The 20,240-nt window shown below is 45.7% G+C and overlaps 1 protein-coding gene across 1 annotated transcript; it reads right to left on the bottom strand.

Annotated features, from left to right (window-relative positions):
- Positions 1-3,358: 3,358 nt before the first annotated feature.
- LOC128409035 (zinc finger protein RFP-like) lies at positions 3,359-19,848 on the bottom strand. Its single transcript, XM_053379208.1, has 8 exons — positions 19,272-19,848; positions 15,937-16,032; positions 15,098-15,328; positions 13,661-13,683; positions 12,946-13,061; positions 12,195-12,227; positions 7,040-7,144; positions 3,359-4,383 (listed from the first exon to the last, which is right to left on the bottom strand). Exons 1-8 carry the CDS (start codon positions 19,719-19,721, stop codon positions 3,854-3,856), a joined length of 1,584 nt encoding a protein of 527 aa, XP_053235183.1. The 5' UTR covers positions 19,722-19,848; the 3' UTR covers positions 3,359-3,853.
- Between the last annotated feature and the right edge of the window lie 392 nt (positions 19,849-20,240).

Below are 20,240 nucleotides of genomic sequence, written 5' to 3'. Positions count from 1 at the left end.
ATTGTGTTGGCTTCTGTCCTGACTGCAGAGGAAACTCCATTCAATAGGGGGCAGCAGAGAAACACAGGAGGCGAGAGCAGAGCTGAAACTAGGCTTTCTGGCACCCCCGTCAAAGACCCAGTTTGGCACCCCAACCCCCTGGATGCGTGTTTGTGTACATACATACACATACATGCATACATACATAAATACACACACACTTCAACACATTTATTTGTACAGGGCATAAAAAGTAGGCAATATATCATCTGAATACAAAGGAACCCTAAGCATTATTGTGACTGTATGACCAAAGGGAAAATTAGCAGCCTTTCCAGTAAAAGCAAATTGTTTGTCAAAGGTAGAACTTCCATGGGCAGCAATTGTCTATCTGAGGTCAGGTTTTGAATTGGATTTATTTGGTCACAGGATTGTTTAAAGACTGCATTTTCATAAGATCAGCCACGATGTTCTGGTTTCCTTTTAAAATGTTTTCTCTCTGTCTCTCTTTGAGGCTTTTTGCCACCCCACCCCTCTTCCTGGTTCTGCGCAAACCTTTTCAAGATTCCTTTCAATTTTATTTTTGTTCGATTGCTCATTTTAGGAAATGATAATTTTGTAGTCATTTTAGGTTCCATGTAAGGCAAATAAATAAATCTCCCCCCAACAAATTGTGAAATTTGGCTTTCACGACATTTCTTGCTGTTTCTATTTTTCTACTGTCTTTTCTCTGTTTATTTGAAAAAGACAATCCCAGTACTGCTCCTATGCTTTGTAACTTTTAATGTTTTTTTTCTTGATTGTTTGTACTTTATATTAATAAAAACTATTTTAAAAAAAGGAGGTTTCTTCTATGGGGTTTCAAAATCCTACTTGGGGTTGGGCCGGGCGGGCAGAGCAACGACATTGTTGCTTTCCCGGAAGGTGTGGTGTGGTGTGAAGAAGTCTAGATTTAGGGCCACCAACCTCAATCTTCCCTGATCTGATCTTACTGTCACCTCCTTGCTATGTGTACAGCATATATTCAAGAAGAAGGGGCCGTCTTAGGGCAAAACTAGCCTGTGTTAATTTCAAATCTGAGCCCTTAAGTGCAGGACTGTTGTGTTTTTTTAATACACAAATTGCCAGCAGGATCTCCAGTCAAGAATAAGGCCCCTTGAATGGGTTATTCCGCCTACCTGCCAAAGTCCCTTGTGCACTACTTCCTGAGCACCCGATGGACGGCAGTTTTTCAGGTCCTTGGGAGCCGCATTGCAGGGGGTTTCCGGTGGCCCTTTGCTCAGCGGGAAGCTCAGGAAGTGTTGAGTGTTGGGCTTGCTCACCAACTAAATGCTCACTGACCCACTCAGCACTTTCCAAGCACCAAGCCAAAGCTGCTTCCTCCAGGAATCATCTGTGCAACTGGCTTCCTCGCGCGAAATTCTGCTGTGCAGCTGATCCAACAATGTCCATCTCCTTGCCCCACACCGGATACACTATTTGATGCCAGGTGTGGGGCAAGGGGGTATGCACTGAGGGAAACTGCCTCAAGTTCCCGAGAATATCATTTATTACGGCCATAGGCCCATACAGGTAAAAACAACACATAAATAACAGTTTGTGCCGTAAGGAGAAAAAAAACGATCGCTAAAACACCACTATAACAATAAAATACTATAAAATGGAAAGGCATGCTACGCCTTAATTAGCTTGTAGAGCTCCTTGGCGTCGCTTTTGGGAAAGGACAGCAACTAGGAACCTAGCCACCTTCAGGGTCGTGTGGGTATCCTTGTCCTGCAAGATTTGGGCAAGGTGGAATTTTGGTGGGGTACCCTCTAGTTTCTGTATGATTGATCCCAACAAATTTGCCCGTGGCACATTAAACAAGGGGCAAGTGAACATAATGTGCTGGAGCGACTCCGGCGTCACCTTATCACATTCGCACACGGCGGGGGCTTGGCCCTTTGAGAACCTATGTCTCAGGACATTAGAGGGAAAAACGTTAAACCTCGCTTTGGTGAAGGCCAGTCTATGGGCAACAGTCGAAAGGGAGGAGAGGTATGATGGAACGCAGTAAGTTAAAGTGATACCAATGTTCTGGGGCGAACAAACACCTCCCCCCAGCGTATAATTTCGCTGTAAATCGATGTCATCCAGTCTTTGGCGGATCAGTCTCTGAGCAGTGATTTGGTCTAGTTTTAGGGAATCTGAGGGAGAGATTCCATAACTCAGGAGTTTGGCATGAATTCTACTAGTCCAAAGGCTAGAGAATTCATCTCGCCATAAGCATTGGGCAAGGTAATGGTTTGGTAATCTATGCCACAATGATAACCAGTAATTGAAGACTTGCTTCCACAGGCAAGTTTCTAAGGATGCGACCTTCAATTCTAGTCGCATGGCTGCGTTGCTTACGCACAGGGGGGAGCATTAGGAGCCGACGTAGGAATTGGCTTTGCAGAGTCTCAAGGGGAGCGAGATCTGTCATCACGGCCCAGAGCGGGGCAGCATAAGCAAGCACGGCAACCACTTTTGCCTTGAACACCTTTAGGGCCGAGGGAACATGCAAAGCTCCGTCCGAAAAGAAGAATCGGAGGAGCGCATATGACAAGGTTTTGGCCTTATTAAGTAGGTGTTGAATGTGAGCTTTCCACCCCAAATTGTATTGAAAAATAACTCCTAGGTATTGAAATTTTAGGACTTGCTCTATTTTTGCCCCACCAAGCTTCCATTTGTATAATCTCCGGCTTCTGGAGAAGATCAGGATCTTGGACTTGGCGTGGTTGATGTTCCAATTTGGGACCAGTGCTGGGCCAAATCTGGCCTGCAGGCTGGAGGATCTCTATCCTTTGAGCCTTCTTGTATAATAATAATAATTTTTTGGTATAATTGTTTTGTTTTACATTTTAGAATACAGTGGTACCTTGGGTTACAGACACTTCAGGTTACAGAATTCCGGTTACAGACTCCGCTAACCCAGAAGTAGTACCTCAGGTTAAGAACTTTACCTCAGGATAATAACAGAAATCGTGTGGCGGCAGCGGGAGGTCCCATTAGCTAAAGTGGTACCTCAGGTTAAGAACAGTTTCAGGTTAAGAACAGACCTCCACAATGAATTAAGTTCTTAACCTGAGGTACCACTGTATTCATTTAACTTCCCTTCTCTTTCCATGGTTCATTTTGCATGCCATAAATCCCTGCATATTTTACATAAAATAAACCATTGAGTATTCCATTATTGCATCCATCAAAACTTATTTACACTGTTGAATTTATCTTAATGCTGCCAACGTTTTCAAGTTTAAAGGACATTTCCCCTTTAGGTTGTTACTATAGGCTCAGATTTTCACCTCAGTAGGTGAAACACAGCCAGGGATAAGGACCACAGACTAAACACTGCAACTGAAAACAAGGAGATAGTTTATTGATACAAAATGCTCAGTACAGTACAGAACTGATATTGTAGACCAGCGGGCGCTCACTTTTTTGGACGAGGGCACATCTCAAGTTTTGAGGGAATGCTGTTGGTACCAGTAACAAAATGGCTGCCACAGGACCATAACAAAACATGGCCGCCATAATACAATATGAGAGGGAATACAGTGGTGATGAAGCTTTTCCCATGACTGTATTTTCATACTAGCAGAAGCTTAGCCTGTTGGATTTCTGCCTGCCAGGCCATTGTTAAAAGCACAAGAACACTATTCTTCCCACATGCCAACCCGCTCTTGCCCCACAGATGGAAAGGCCCAAATTTCTGTGGCCATTCCTCCCTGAGCGCCATTCCACAGCTCTTTGCTTGGATCTCATACAGTTGTGCGGGAAGTGCAAAAACAACTCTTTTTCAGGGCATTGGGGGCGATTGGGGGGGGGCTGTGAGGAGTCGTGCACTCAAGATTCAGCAACTCAGTTCAGCTCCTTGCCCGACCAAGAAAAAGGGCCGGATTTCCTCCCCAAAGAAGGACGCATTCGGGAAAGTGAAGATCAAGACATCTCCTTCGACATCAAAAAATCCCACAGAACCCCTTTCATAGTCCAGAGTCACCCGGATCTTCCTGAGCTCATGATTTAAGAGCAAAGGCGTCCGCTCAGGGGCAGTAAAAGCCCAAAGTCCATACAATGAGCCAACTATGGCTTTTCCCACAGCCCAGATTCCTACACTGGGTTGAAGGCTGACCTGTCCCTTCCTCGGGGTGGAGTTGCGTGCCACCCCCACGGCCCACGTGGCATTTTTCTCTCCCCCAACTTCCACCTCCCACCATTTTCTTACTGCACGGAATCTCTCGCTGCCCAGCACGTAGGTCTTGGGATCAAATCTCTTTGGGCTGTCGGGCAGATTTTGCCTTTCCCCTCCACACCTCACACTCTTCCCGTCTTCAGAGAGAATGAGGTAGTGATTTGCTGTTTCTGGATCCAAAACTATATTCACTGTAAGAGAGAGAGATTCACACACAGAGAAAGAGGGAGCCGGGTCAGTGTTTGAATTATAAGGGAAGGTGCATGTGTGCATCTATCTTTTGTGATACCCTATAGTTTTTTGTGTGCTTAGGAAGCTACTGAGGGGGTTATGGGTTGGCTACAATTTAGAGGGATGGGTGGGAGTCAGGGCTAGGAAATGGCAAATTAGCAATTTTTGGTTTCTTATCTTTTCTACTCCTAAATTCAGTTCTCCACACTTTCACATTGCTTTGCAAATTCTTTTTTTTTTAAGTACTCATGAAAATCCATCTGTGTTGCTAGTGTGAATTTCTCCTAACGCACATTTTTTTGGCATGTTTGTACACATAGGGACGTGGGTGGAGCTGTGGTCTAAACCGCTGAGCCTCTTGGGCCTGCTGATCAGAAGGTCGGCGGTTCGAATTCCCACGACGGGGTGAGCTCCTGTTGCCTGGTCTCAGCTCCTGCCAACCTATCAGTTTGAAAGCATGCCCCAAAGTGCAAGTAGATAAATAGGTACAGCTCCGGCAGGAAGTTAAACAGCGTTTCTGTTCGCTACTCTGGTTTCAGTGTTCCATTGCACCAGAAGCGGCTTAGTCATGCTGCCCACATGACCTGGAAAAAAACCTGTCCCTCGGCCTGTAAAGTGAGATGAATGCCGCAACCCAGAGTTGTTTGCGACTGGACTTAACTGTCAGGGGTCCTTTACCTTTTTTTTACACATTGGAGCGTCATTGGAGAACTGCACTGCAAAATTCGGAGGACTGCTAATTTTGAAGGAGGCTGACATCACAATTTGCATATACTTTCAGGCTCAGAGGGCAGTGACTTGCCCAAGGATCTAAGTTGGAGACTGCATTCCTACACTTGCTAGCTTGGAAATGAATCCTTCTGAACTCCATAGAACCTATGTCTGGGCAGACTCAGGTAGGATTGCTCTGTGTATCTCCATCTGCTGGTGGGAGGGGTGAACAGCCTCTGGAGCTGTGAAGAAGGAAGGAAGGAAGGAAGGAAGGAAGGAAGGAAGGAAGGAAGGAGGACCAGAGGGAAGAGGGAAGAGAAGAAAAAGGAGCAGGAGAGAGTTTAAAAAAGAGGGAGGGAATGGCTCACCCTCCCCTATGCTCTCTGATGGGTTTTTATTAGGTAAGTGTGGGAATATATTAACTATATTTTAACCCTCCACAGACTCATGTGTGTGAGTTAACAGATAAAAGAATCAGCTTATTGTTTGCTTATTGAGTTTAAATCCCAATTTAGGCAGTTTAATTCAAATCATAGGAATTAGCCATTAGGGTGATCTCCTCCTTTGCTTCCCCTGTTTATAAAAACAAACAAACAAACAAACAAACAAAAAACAGGCCACAGACTGAAAAGTAACTTTAAAACATATACTCATCTGTCAGAGGCTCAGGAGCAGAAGAGCAGGGGAGAGAGCAAATAGAGAGCGGAGGAGAGGAATCAGAGGGGAGCGTAGGGGAATATGACAGTGGCCCGAGAGATTCCATGAGCTTCTCCAGCGAATCAGAAGATTCCCAGGAGGGGGCGCCTATGGTAAGGGCGAGGGGAGTCCCAGGGGGGACGCTCCATAAACAAGGAACCAGAGGGGACTCCCAAGGGAGTAGCGGAGGATCAGGACCAGTTCCCCCACCAGAGCACAGTGGGGGGGAAGAGTCACATGAGTCAGGACCAGCTTCTCCTCCAGCGGGGAGAGAAGATGAGTCAGGGGTAACCACGCCCCCATTGGGGAGTGGGGAAACGGAGGGAAGGCCAGGTCCAGCTAGCCTCCCCGAAAGAGGGAGCAGTGACACAAGTGTAACGGTCAGAAGGAAAGTGGGAGGCTGCGCGCGCGCGCCAAGTTCAAATGTGGAGGAGCGCGGGACAGCAGAAAACCCGGATTGGGAGCCAGGTCCTAAAGCCCGAAGGAGGGGGGGAGAAGAGTCAGGGGACTCAGCGTCAGAAGAATCTAGGAGGGCTGAAACTCCGACTAGCAGGAGGACCCAGAGAAAGAAGGAACAGAGGAAGAGGTGGAGTAAGGCTAGAATCTTAAGCTGGTGTCAGGGGGGAGGAGATTCAGATGGGACTTCTACGGTCTAAGGTATAGACGTAGCGTTGCGCGCTGCGCGTCTGGAAATGAAACTGAACTTCAATAAAGACTTTTTTACTTGAGGAAGAAGCAGCGTTGGTCTTGTGTGAGCTGGGACCTTGGGCAGCGCTGACATCATCCTTAGCAGCAACAGCATTAAAGATAATACTTATATTTACAAAAAAAAAAAAACCAGCTTCAGGCTTGCACCCGAATGTGGAGCAAGTGGAGGCATGTCTGCCTCCATTGTTGGTCGAAGGAAGAGAGAGAGAGAGAGAGAGAGAGAGAGAGAGAGAGAGAGAGAGAGAGAGAGAACAGGAAATATTTATTCCCTTCTTCCCCCTCAGGAGAGAAGGGGAAATGACACCACACACTGCCCTCTCTACCAATTATATTTGTATGGTCTGTGACCTATCAGCAAGACAGCTCTATGGTCTTAACTCATTCACATGCTAACTAGTAAGTATGTGCATTAGTACTGTAGATTTGACTGCAAAATCTCCCCCACACTCTCTCACACACACAAATGGGGGGGGGGGGGGAATCCGCCCCCAAGCAGCGTACCTGATGCTATCTTCCCAAATGTTCCCAAGTTGCTCTTCTTCCTCACGATGCTCATTTCACCTTGTTGTATGGTCTCTGGTGTTGAGGAGAGCATGACAGAGTCAGCTGCAGCAGCAAGGAACATGATTAGTTGGGGACATCTTTTAAAAATGGCCAAGTAAGACACGTAACAGTTGTGCTCTGGTTGACTAGGCCTAGGGTATTGCTTTCATCCTGTTTGTCTTGTCTGTGCCCTGTCCCGTTTGCTATCAAGGGTCTGACTCTGTGAGACTCAGGGAAAGAGGCTGTGGGTTTTGCACAGAAGGATTAGCTAGCATGGTGATCAGTGTCAATGGATCTGATCGTACGTATCTTTACTTCAAAGATGATGAAGGACTGGTCTTGTGTCTGGAGACATTAAGCACTTGGTTACTTTGAACTGCTTGTGAGGAGTTTCCTGTCGGAATTCAAGCCAAAAGTCAGAGCCTCCAGCTTAGCTCTTAGTCCAGAGGAATTTGGCCACCCTCCAGGTGCCTGGCTTGAATCCTTTTGACCTCCTGTCTGCGACTCCCGGCAAGATCAAAGGAGGTCTCCAATCGGCGATTCTCCTCAACGTGAAGGAGAACACACCACTCCTCCCACTCCTCTCCCAGGGAGGGGGAAAGAGACAGACAGAAATATATTTACATGTCTTTATTCCTGTCGTTCACCAGTACAGAGAAAACATGTCTGCACACTCTGCTTCCCTGCTGCAGAGAGAGAATAAACTCCACCCATGTACTTCCAGTACAGGGTCATGTGCTGCTCTGAGGTAACATCCGGCTCTCAGAGCACTTTACAAACTGTCCCTGGTTCCCACGGTACAATCCAATAGCATCCACATCCTGTTTACCATTCCAGCCACCTGGTGCTTGCTTCTGCATTGCTCCTTTTTCGTAACATCCTCCCCCAAAAGAATCAATGCGTGTTGCAGCAAGCAAAGCATGATCCAGAGAAGAAAACAAACAGTTGTTATACACATAACACTCCCCTGTTGTTTCAGTTCCACCCTTGGAACTCCCCGCCACTGGTTTCCCCAGTGTACCTCTCTGGTTGTCTGGTTTCCAAGGAATGAGTGCATCTGCATTACCTTGGCTAGCAACTCTCTGTTGTGTCTTTGTCTCTGACTTAGACACAGCTCCAACCTGTCCTCGGTTGTTTACAACAGCAACACATGCAACAGCTAAGTTAGCAAACTCTTTTGAGTACCTCTTGGGTGGTTGACCCTTTGTTACTCTCTCAGACCTGCGTATGAGGTGCTGATCCTCTCTGCTCACTGGTCCAGTCTCAGGACTCTTTGGAGAACTAGTTCCAATGGTAAACAGTGGTTCATCCTTCAGTTGTGAAGGCCTATCCATTGTGTGAGACTTCCTCTCAATGACTGTGACAACTGAGCTCTCCGAGCTATCAGTGTCATCACTTTCTGTACAGCTGAAATCAGTGTAATTATCATCATCTGAATCGTCCTCAGTGGGAAATGTGTGTACTATCACTCTCTCCTGTTCAGGAGCACTCTCTAGAAATTTTGTGAGAATCACCTGACCAGATTCAGACAAAATTACTCTGTAGAGACCCTTTTCATACCCCACAAAAATGCCTCTGGCATTCTTTACTCCAGCTGGAGCTTCTGTTCTCACATGAGACCCAAAAACCTTGAAATGGGCAACAGAAGGTTTTCTGTGGAACAGTTTCTCAAAAGGAGAACTTCCCAACTCTTTTGAAACCTTTCTCATTTTTGTATAACAGAACGACATTAGAGACTCGGCCCAGTACTCATGTGGCAGATGTGAACTTAGCAATTGCGCTTTCATCCCCTTTTGCAATTCTCTGTTCACCCGTACACAGACACCCCTGTTCCACGCTTCCGCTGAAACAGATATCTTGTGTCTGATCCCCTTCTTCTGCAGGAACCTTTGGAAATCCTGTAAAAGAAAAATCTGCTTCTCATCTGTGAATAGACAATCAATGTCAGCATCATGCATACTCTTAACTTTGTCACAAAACTCCTGAAACCTCTCCAAGGCTTCCTGTGGCTTTCTCAACACATAAACCCAGACATAGTTAGAGAAATGATCCACACACACAAGATAATATCTTGCATTGCCTCTAGATGGTTCTAGAGGACCAATCACATCAGCATACACCCGCTGAAATGCTCTGTTGACTCCGGTCTTCTTCTTGCTCACACCTGCAAGAGAAACTAGGTTAGACACAGATGAATTACATTCCATGTAATCACTTTGTGCAAAAGTCAACAAATAAAGTCCATCCTTCTGTTTGGCAGAAAGATATAACTCTCCATCTTTGTAGATCTCGCAGCTCTCAGCATCGTAGGACAGTTTCAGTCCTCTCTTTGCAATCTGCGAAACACTCAGCAGATTGAACTTCAATTCAGGAACCAAGTAAACATTGTTTATTGTCAAGTCCAGACTCTTAAGATAGACAGTCCCCACGCCGGCCGCTTCCAGCTCCTGACCGTTGGCCTGTTTCACAGCGAAGCTTTGCTTCTTAAACGATGAAAAGAGTTCTTTGTGTGGAGACATATGAACTGTCGCGCCCGTGTCAATAACAAACGAGTTCCCAACGTCTGGCGTGGTTCCTGTCGCCATCAAAGCTTTTCCAGGTTTCACCGAAGTCTTGGTGTGACCTTTGCCTGATGCCTCAGGCTTTGCTGAGCGGCCCTTCGCTCCTTTAGGCTGACGTGGCTTCTTGCAGTTCCGCTGAAGATGCCCAGCCTGTCCACAATTGTAGCATCGGACAGCGTTCAAAGCTAGAGCTTTTTCTCCAGTAGCTTCATCTGCGGGGGAATTAGAACTCCGTTCCTCCCTCCCCCTGTCCTTTACTTCCAGTGCAGCAAGTCTGTCCTGTTCATTCAGAACTACGGCACACACCCTCTCCGCGGTCAAATCTTGTGCCGGGAGGGAACCAAGCTGACTGGCAACCGTTTTGTAAGTCCGATTTAAGCTGTTGATCATCATGAAGCAAAACACTTCCTCCTGCAGACGGAAATTGCGTTCCACCATCTGCTGGCGCAGATATTTCATCTCCGTCAGGTGCGCTTGAACATCTCCATCAGGCGCAAGCCTCAGATTGGTCAGCTTCTCAAAATACGCTGAAGAACCAGCATCCCTCTGATGTGTTCTTCGTAGCATCTCCCAAATTTCCCGTGCATATTCCAAACCCTGAATATGCACCAATTGGTCATCTGACACACACAGAATTATAGCCGTCCTGGCTTTCAGATTCTGTGACTCCCAACCTCGGGTTGGTGCTGCTGGGATGGGGTTCTCAATCACGTCAAAGACCCTCTGATTCTGCAGCAGGGCCTTCATCTTTATAGACCAAGATGAATAATTGTCATTAGTGAGGGGAGGGGGATAGGGCAAACCTCCCGCCTTCTTGGAATCCATGCTGAATCCAAGGGTCAGCTTTACAGTCAATTTCAAGCCAGCTTTCACTCTTCAAGCCAGTAAACTCCAAAAGTCTTTGTTTACTGCTTCACTGGCAGGCAAACCTTCGGGCTGTTTTTTTCAAAACCCTTGCACAGCTGCGCAGATACACTTTCGATTTCCCAGGCTCTTTTAGGCCACTCAGTAACTGGCAGACGTTGCCTAGCAACCTTCTCAGGACGGAACTCCTTATCTAACCACAGGAATTCCTGGTATGCAAGCTTGCCTTCAGAGCTTGTTTTTCAAACGCAGCTCTTGTGAACCAGAAATTAAGCCTTTCTGCGTTCATTCTTCTCTTGCCCGAAATGCTGCATACCTTTTCTGGCTCCGTTGCCTTGGAATACACTCCTCTCGGTGTCCAGCTGTCTGTTTCAGCTTTCTGGCTGCAGGCAGACGCTTTTCTTTATCTCCTTAGGTGCAGAGGATGGCAACGATTCATCGACCTCTCACCTCTCATGCAGATTCTCATAGATCAGATAACCATCGGTCTGCTACCAGTTGTCGGAATTCAAGCCAAAAGTCAGAGCCTCCAGCTTAGCTCTTAGTCCAGAGGAATTTGGCCACCCTCCAGGTGCCTGGCTTGAATCCTTTTGACCTCCTGTCTGCGACTCCCGGCAAGATCAAAGGAGGTCTCCAATCGGCGATTCTCCTCAACGTGAAGGAGAACACACCACTCCTCCCACTCCTCTCCCAGGGAGGGGGAAAGAGACAGACAGAAATATATTTACATGTCTTTATTCCTGTCGTTCACCAGTACAGAGAAAACATGTCTGCACACTCTGCTTCCCTGCTGCAGAGAGAGAATAAACTCCACCCATGTACTTCCAGTACAGGGTCATGTGCTGCTCTGAGGTAACATCCGGCTCTCAGAGCACTTTACAAACTGTCCCTGGTTCCCACGGTACAATCCAATAGCATCCACATCCTGTTTACCATTCCAGCCACCTGGTGCTTGCTTCTGCATTGCTCCTTTTTCGTAACATTTCCCCCTTAACGAACTCTGGAAGATGCTGTTCAGTTGGGAGCAGGAAATCTCTGATGACTCTGCTTACTGTGCTCATAACACACACCAGTTGAGGTGTGGTGAACTCCCAGCTGACCTTAGTAAGCCAGAGCATTCCAGCATTCCCATTACATTTTATGAAAACATTGGGACGGGGGGAGTGTTTCAGAAAAATCAATGCCAAATAATGAAGATTACTCAGAATTTTAAATAGAGAAATAGATAAAAAGAACACTCAAATGTCAAGCTTCAGTTACTTTTGTTTGCTTCCCAGTCCTCCAGTTCTGAGATAGTTAGAAGACAAAACCAGAGTTTTGACGTAGAGCAGAGTTTAGGGATGTGACAGGCTGTAAAAGGCAGCAAGACAGAAAGAAAATCAGAGCATGAGGGTTGGTTCCTGTTTTGAATGCAAGGCTGTGGCAGTGGGAGAAACAAGACTCTCTTGGGGTGTCCATGCTGTGAACCCCTCCATCGTAGGCTCAGATTCTATATATGTGGGAATAAACCATATATCCTAAAGACACCACAGTCTCTGCTGTCTCTCATTTCCCAAAAGGAAATACGAACCCAGGGGATGCAGCTTGGGACCCCAGCAATCTTGTGCTGCTGGGAGATTGAAGTGCAAAACCCTCCCATTTCTCATCTGCAAAAATTGTTTAAAGATCTGTCAAACCTGGAAATGTACCTTTTTCATCTTGAGGTCCAGAGAGCACAACGTCTGAGGAAAAGGGTGAAATGAGGAAAAAGTCAATACTCAGACCTGGCTCCAAGGGCAATGCTTTAGATTTAGAATGTTTGCAAGTGTGTTCAGGCCTAAATCTAAAATTTAGCCATAGTAGATCTTTCTCCCTCTTCCAGCATTAGCATTAAGTGTTATGAAAGCATGTTCAGGGTGGGGGGCACAGAGAAGAGTTGCCTCCCCCAGCTCTGAGAGAGTTAGAAGACAAAACCAGAGTTCTGGAGTAGAGTTTAGGGATGTGACAGGCTGCAAAATGCAGCAAGACGGAAAGAGAATCAGAGCACGATGGCAGGTTCTTGTTTTGAATGCAAGGCTGGGGCTATGGGAGAAACAAGACTCTCTTGGGGTGCCTGTGAACCCCTCCATCATAGGCTCAGATAGCATTTTTGCGTAAATAAACCATATATCCTAAAGATACCACAGTCTCTGCTGTGCCTCATTTGCCAATAGGAAACTCGAACCCTGGGGAAGCAGCCTGGGATCCCAGAATATTCACCGTTTGGAAATTGGCATGGCATGCAACTCTATCATCTATCTATCTATCTATCTATCTATCTATCTATCTATCTATCATCTATAATCTATCTATCTATCTATCTATCTATCTATCAATCATCTATCTATCTATCTATCTATCTATCTATCTATCTATCTATCCCTCCCTCCCATATCTACATCATACAATGATCTTTGTTACCTTTAAATTTCTCGGTCTCCTTCTCCAAAAAAGGATGCATTTTGGAGAAATTATCTATTTGCTCTTCTAATCCAGGAGGAAAATCATTCATGGTTTTATATTCATTTTCATTACACCTAGGAAGAAGAAAGTGAAGAAAGTGAGGTTTATTGTGCTCCATCAGGTCATTCTCAAGTCATTCTTAATTCAGTCGTCAGAATGAAGGAGAAAAGTGGGAGCAGCAGGAAGATACCAAGGGCTCGTCCATGATAGGTTTTTCTTTCATTCCCCCTGCTTTCCCCAGGAAAGTCCCTGCTGTTTACCGCTGAATCGGAACAAAGGTCATTTGGGTTTTCTGTGGATTGACAGCTGAATAGAAGCAAACATTTTAAGAATGAACCCCACAAAGCCAGTCTTCCTCCTTCTCGTCACTTCCTCATGGCCCTCCTATGTGTTTTCTATGCATTCTCCCCCCCCAAAAAAAATCCTATCCATTTTGGTATGCTGTTCTATGCATACCCCAATGCACTTTTTGTGCATTTCCCCATACGAAAAAATGCATCACAACATTTGTAAAATTGTGCAGTCAGATTGGTAACTGTTTTTTTTTATCTGCTTATTGCTCTGTAAACTTAGATTGGTTCAAATAAAAGTATAGACCAAATCAATTTATCCCTTACCTCCAAGGAAGGAAATTAATATTATTCATATTAATATTCATAACAAAGCCACATACCTTTCCAGGATGCTTCTCATATTCTAGATAGAAGAGACAGAATGAGAGAAATTCAGTCCCTTGCACCAGTTGCCTCCAGCAGTTTATTACTTTCCCCTTTGCTTTATATATTAACCAAATACTGAAGTGGACATGCCTACTGTAAATACTTCTATAGACTATAGACTGATGAACAGCCCTTCCCCAGAGGACAACCTGGAGGGTTTTGTTGCACCATTGCTGACCTGCAAGAATTCAGTCACTGTCTGCTTCTGTTTCTCCTCCAGCTGCTTAATTAAACTACAAAAGCCCAGACATTTACTTCTAAATTTGAAAACCCCCCTGAATGGGCATGTAGGCCCCCCTCTCTGCCCCAGAACTCCACCCCCAGTTATGCTTCGTCATGGAATGGGATCTTCTGCCAACTGCAAGTGATCCCGGGCTATGCTCTGCTGCTGGCTCCCACCACTGGTACTGCCAGCCTGAGAGCAGATGTCTACCTGCTACTGCTGACGATGTATATTGCTCTACACACAACAGCGAGGGCATGTTTGAATTGGGTAGCGGGAGAACTCAACTGGCCAGTGTTGCTGGTGCCATTGCCAATGCTAGCACAAAAACTCCCTGGATCCATTGTAATTTGGCAGGCTTCATCCATACTGCAGGAGCAACTTTGCCTGCCAATTCCATCCACTTCTGTCAAAAGGGAGGATGGGGTGTAATAGATGTTTTAAATTTTCCAAGTATTGAAGCAGGAGAATGAAGGATATATGGACCAGAAGCAGAACAGGGAAGCCTTCCCATTGCTCAACCTGAATCATGCCGTTTGATGAAGCTCCAAATCACAGTTTGGAACAAAATGTGTGACCAATGCACATCCCTACTATGAATTCAGTGGTACTTTTAGTTACGAAATTAATTTGTTCTGGAGGTCCGTTCTTAACCTGAAACTGTTCTTAACTAGAGGTGTGCTTTTGCTAATGGGGCCTCTTGCTGCCTCTGCGCCGCCGGCACATGATTTCCGTTCTCATCCTGGGGCAAAATTCTCAACTCGAGGTAGAAGAAGAAGAGTTTGGATTTGATATCCTGCTTTATCACTACCCGAAGGAGTCTCAAAGCGGCTCACATTCTCCTTTCCCTTCCTCCCCCACAACAAACACTCTGTGAGGTGAGTGGGGCTGAGAGACTTCAGAGAAGTGTGAGCAGCCCAAGGTCACCCAGCAGCTGCATGTGGAGGAGCGGAGACGTGAACCCGGTTCCCCAGATTACGAGTCTACTGCTCTAAACCACTACACCACACTGGCTCTCAGGTTAGCAGAGTTTGTAACCTGAAGTGTTTGTAACCTGAGGCGTTTGTAACTCAGGGTACCACTGTACTTCTGTAAACCAATAGAGTGGTTGGGGGTACAGCCCTTACCTGTAGGACAACCTGGACTATTTAATTGTGCCAACTCTTACCTGCAAGAATTCAGTCGCTGGCTGTTTCTGTTTCTCCTCCAGCTCCTTAATAAGGTCATCGATAGAGGAGATTTCCTCAGAGAGTTTTGCAATATGTTTGTCCTCCCAGGATTTAATCTCATTGTCCAGTTCCGTTAATTGAGTCAGCAGGAGGTGCTCTTGTTCTTCCAGAAACTGGTGCAATTGCTTGAAATCAGCTATGAGTTTCTGCCTCTCCATGTCTGTCTGCTTCTGCAAAGAGAGTGTCATGGCCAGACAAAGACATTTAGATGTCCCCTTAATTCCATGTGCACAAGCAGGGCAGTTGATATTTACTTCAATGCTAACAATGGTACAGAAGTTCAGTCGCAGCTGAGGGCGGCAGGCAGGCTGGCTTAGCAGGAAATGGCCACTTTGCTTGGCTCAGTCCTCAGTATTTTCCTGCTGCTCACCTACCGATCTATTAAGCTGCTGCTGTTCTCCATTTGCTGGCATCTTCAGCCTGCCTTGGCCACCTCACTCTGCCTAATAGTAGGGCCGTAAGGAAGTGACGAGAAGAAGGAAGACTGGCTTTGTGGGGTTCACTTCATTCTTAAAGGATTAATGCTGGCATGGCTGGACATTTTTGGACTCAAGTACTACATTTGGCGTTAGACAACCCTATCAATTTTAGCCTATTCTGCTCTTCAAGGTCTGAAGCAGAGACCTTTCCCAACTCTACCACCCATTATCCATTTAATTGAGAATGCCAATGATCAAACCTGGAACACTGTGCAAGCAAAGCATAGGCTCCACCACAGAATGAAGGCCTCACTCTGTCAATATAACCATCCTGGAGAGGCAAGAAGATTTGCACTTACCAGCAGATTCTGGCTTTTGGTCTCCCTCTTCAGTTTAGAATACAGAATTTCTTCTCTCTGTTTGTTCAGGAACTCCAAATGACGCAAGATTCTACCCTGGGGTGACCAAGAAGGCATTTGGGTTAATTTTGGCAATAGAGATATACTCCTAAACTGTAACAGCCGTGTGTGTTCAAGAAACCAAGAACATGAAGGATGAGAAGAGTCTATGTACAGCTTCTAGGAAACTTCCATTCTCAGTGTAGAATTAAATCAGTGTTCACATATGCATATTTATATAGCTAATAATTCATTTTCTGATTAAATCTGGGGGAAACAAGAGGGCTCAAAATTATGGGGACACAGTGTAAGAGATAAAATGTTTGCTAGTTTGCACAAAACAGAGTATCTGTACAGGATTTAGATTTAGATCCTGAGCCAAGTCAGTCACCCTCTCACATTTTCTGCACCAAACCATGCTCTTTTCCAAAGTTAAACTGGGTACGAACCAGAGGTTGTGGCTGATGCACAGCCCTATTCAGAGCTCATTCTTTTTCTTTTAAGAAAAGCAGCTTGCAGTATTCACCATGAAGTTATCACAGGAAGTGCCATACTTTTCACATTTGGGGTGGAAAGGTGCCAGTTCCACCAAGTACCCACAGAAGAAACCGCACTGCCCCTAATAACATCCTTTACAACTCATAACTTCATGGCATTTTCTCCTCCTTCCCCCCCTTGCAGTATTTTGCAGGTAGAACTTCCTGGGCCTCTGCTAATAGGAAGCTTTGATATGGTTCTGCAGCAGAATTGTGAGCCGCATGGCTACATTGCTAATACGTGATACCTATGCTCTGGGATTTTTGGACATATCTAGAAAGAGGGGAAGCAGTCTTATACTAAGTTATATGTACCTCTGATCCAACTAGCTCAGTACTGGCTCATAGCTGTCAACTTTTCCCTTTTCTTGCAAGGAATCCTATTCGGAATAGGGGAATTTCCCTTAAAAAAGGGAAAACGTTGACAGCTATGTACTGGCTGTACTGACTGGATTTCAGGTCCAGTATATTCCCAGCCCTACCTAGAAATGCTAAAGATTTCTGCATGCAAGACTGGGCTACTGTGACCCCTACTTACTTACTTATTTACTTACTTAATTTATATACTGCCCTATACCTGAATATCTCAGGGTGGTACACAGAACAAAATCAGAATATAAAACCACAAAATAATCAAAATAAAAACAACCCCATACCACCAGCCCCAAGAAAGAACCACACTTTAAAAGGGCATAGGATGTAAATCGGATCAACCAAAGGCCTAGTTAAAAAAGAATGGTTTTGCCTGGCACCTAAAGGTGTACAGTATAATGAAGGCACCAGGCGGACTTCCCTGGGGAGAGCATTCCACAGATGGGGAGCCACTGCAGAAAAGGCCCTGTTCTTGTGTTGCCACCCTCCTGACCTCTCAAGAAGGGGGCACACGAAGGAGGGCCTCAGAAGGTGATCTCAGGGTCCGGGTAGGTTCATATGGAAAAAAGCAGTCCTTGAGGTATTGAGCCATTTTAGGCTTTATAGGTCAAAACCAGCACTTTGAATTGGGCCCGGAAACTAATTGGTAGCCAGTGCAGTCGGACCAGGGATCGGTGTAATATGTTCAGACAGTCTTGCTCCAGTGAGCAACCTGGCCGCTGAATTCTGCACCAGCTGAAGTTTCTGAACAGTCTTCAGAGGCAGCCCTACGTATAACGCATTGCAGTAATCTAACCTTGAGGTTAGCAGAGCATAGACAATAGTAGTGAGGCTATCCCTGTGCAGATAGGGACGTAGCTGGGCCACCAGCCGAAGCTGGTGGAAGGCACTCCGGGCCACTGAGGCCACCTGAGCCTCGAGTGACAGCAAAGGATCCAGGCCAGGAGGACCCCCAAGCTACGAACCTGCTCCTTCAGAGGAAGTGTAGCCCCATCAAGAGCAGGCGATCTCCCACCCATCTGGTCTAGGAACCACCCACTAACAGTGCCTCAGTCTTGTCTGGATGGAGCTTCAGTTTGTTGACCCTTGCTTATATGCTATGGAGCTTGCACGTGGGTTTAGTGCTGAATACAGTCAGAAGACTGAACTTTGTTACTTTTTCTATGGCTGGAGTCCTGAGGAACATGGAAGCATATGGACATATCTAGAAAGAGGGGAAGCAGCCTTACACTGAGTTATATGTACCTCTGGTCCAACAAGCTCAGTACTAGCTGTACTGACTGGATTTCAGGTCCAGTATATCCCCAGCCCTACCTAGAAATGCTAAAGGTTTCTGTATTAAAGGGCTACTGTGACCCCTACTTACTTACTTACTTACTTAATTTATATACTGCCCTATACCTGAAGATCTCAGGGCAGTTCACAGAACAAAATCAGAATATAAAACCACAAAATATATAATCAAAATAAAAACAACCCCATACCCACCAAAAAAGAACGTTTTATTTTTTATTTTTTGAAATAATTTTTAATTTTTATTTTGCAACACAAACACACACACTAACAAAAAGAAAAAGGAAACATAAAACATAAAACATAAAGAAAAAAAACAATATCAAAGGTAAATACAAAATCTTATACTAAGCAAATATTAAACAATATGCATATACCATATTTCAGTTCTTCTTTTCTTCCAATTGACTTCCTTCATCCTCAGTACAGTTCTACTTTCATATTTAGTAAACTGTTTCCTTCTCTTTTCATTTTTACCCCTTTTTTCTTTCTGTTTTTAGCTTTTACCCCATAGTTCGTTTTGCAAAAGTTAATCAAAACAAGTCCAAGTATTAATGTGAGGGCACTGCTTTTTAAGGTAACCTCTATATCTTTTCCATTCTTTTCGGAATTTTGGTTTCGCCTGACCTTTAATTGCACCTGTCCTTTGGACCAATTCTGCATAGTCAAATAATTTATCTTGCCATTATTTTTTTTGTTGGTATTACTTCTTTGCACGGGGGTGGAATGAGCCACCCATGGCAGACATTTGGTGCGTCACCCGCTCACAACTCCCAAGCCTCCCCCAAGCTGGTAAAACGAAGGGAGAAGGGGGGGAATATTGCCAGCACAGCAGCGTAGCTCCCTTCCTTACCCCAACGGCTCGGGGTAGGCTTGGGGGTCGCGGGCAGGCGGTGCACCAAATGTCACCCCCCTCAGTGAGGGCACTTGGAGCCGCCCCCCACCCGCACCTCCACCCCCTTCCTGCACCCCTGAAAACACCCACCTGAATGTCGTCTAGAGAAAAATGCGGCTCTCAGGCTGAAATATTTCCCCCATCCTTAGGATAAGTGAGCATCCCTTGGAATTCTGGTCCCCAATCCTACAGCTCCCTACCTGATACTCGTCAAAGGCCTCCTCCTTTGGGATCATTTTGTGCTCCTTAGATTTGTCACACACCACACAGATGGGGGCTTGGTCGCCTTCGCCGAACAGCTTCAGGGGCTCCTGGTGTCTCTCGCAAACCCTTCCCAGCGCTTCTGCCCCTTTGGCCGTCTGAAGGCTGAATTTCTTGACTATTTCCACAATGCTCGCCAGTTGCCGGTTGGGCCTGAAATTCCTTTGCTGACAAGGTTCCCTGCAGTGAGGGCAAGAAGCATCTTGGTCCGAGTTCCCCCAAGTCTCGGTGATGCAGGTTTGGCAGAAATTGTGGCCGCAGTCTATGATCACTGGATCTTTGAAATACTCCTGGCAGATGCGGCATGTTGTTTCCTCGCAGAGGTTCTGGACTGGACTCTCGTCTGCCATTTCGTCTGCCTGAAACGGGAATAAAAGCCTTAGTTTCATTTTTTCAGTTTAAAGTCCAAGGTTGGGCCTTTCCCTGCCTCTGGGTGACTCATAGTGTTTGCAAAGCAGCAAGCATAAACCAGGAGAAACCCTTACAGTGTGCGGCTTCACATCTGTACCATGAATTCAAAGTATCTGCCAAAGAATCCTGGCATTGGCCATTTACCTCAAAAAGCTGCACTTCCCAGCACCCTTAACTAACTACAGTCCCCAGCAAAAATTGAGCGAGAGCCGTGTGGCCATCATGAGGCTAATAAAAGGTCAAATACGAACTGACTGGAGCAGGAGGAAAAAGGAAGTAAAGCCTGAGAAAAAACAATCGTTTATCTGAGAAGGAATCAGTGAGGCAAGAATTGGTTTCCTGTCTCCCACCCCCAGTTCTCATACAGTTTCTTCATGCAAACACTGTTGCTCCAGTCCCAAATGTTAACAGGATATGGGGACAACAAACTATGACTTTTGAATTCGCCACAGCCGCCACAATGTAGCTGCTGTGATTAGGCTTTTAGATCAAAATAT

The sequence above is a fragment of the Podarcis raffonei genome, chromosome 2 (assembly GCF_027172205.1).
Source record: "Podarcis raffonei isolate rPodRaf1 chromosome 2, rPodRaf1.pri, whole genome shotgun sequence".
Taxonomy (NCBI): Eukaryota; Metazoa; Chordata; class Lepidosauria; order Squamata; family Lacertidae; genus Podarcis; species Podarcis raffonei.
Note: the sequence above shows the minus strand (reverse complement) of the source record. Positions and strands in the feature narration are given on the sequence as shown.

Coding starts and splice junctions, on each gene's coding strand:
- LOC128409035 (XM_053379208.1), bottom strand. CDS start 19,721: ATGAAACTAAGGCTTTTATTCCCGTTTCAGGCAGACGAAATGGCAGAC. Junction 13,684..15,097: donor CAGCGACTGAATTCTTGCAG/GTAAGAGTTGGC, acceptor TCTTCTATCTAG/AATATGAGAAGCATCCTGGA. Junction 4,384..7,039: donor ATTTGGGAAGATAGCATCAG/GTACGCTGCTTG, acceptor TCTCTCTTACAG/TGAATATAGTTTTGGATCCA.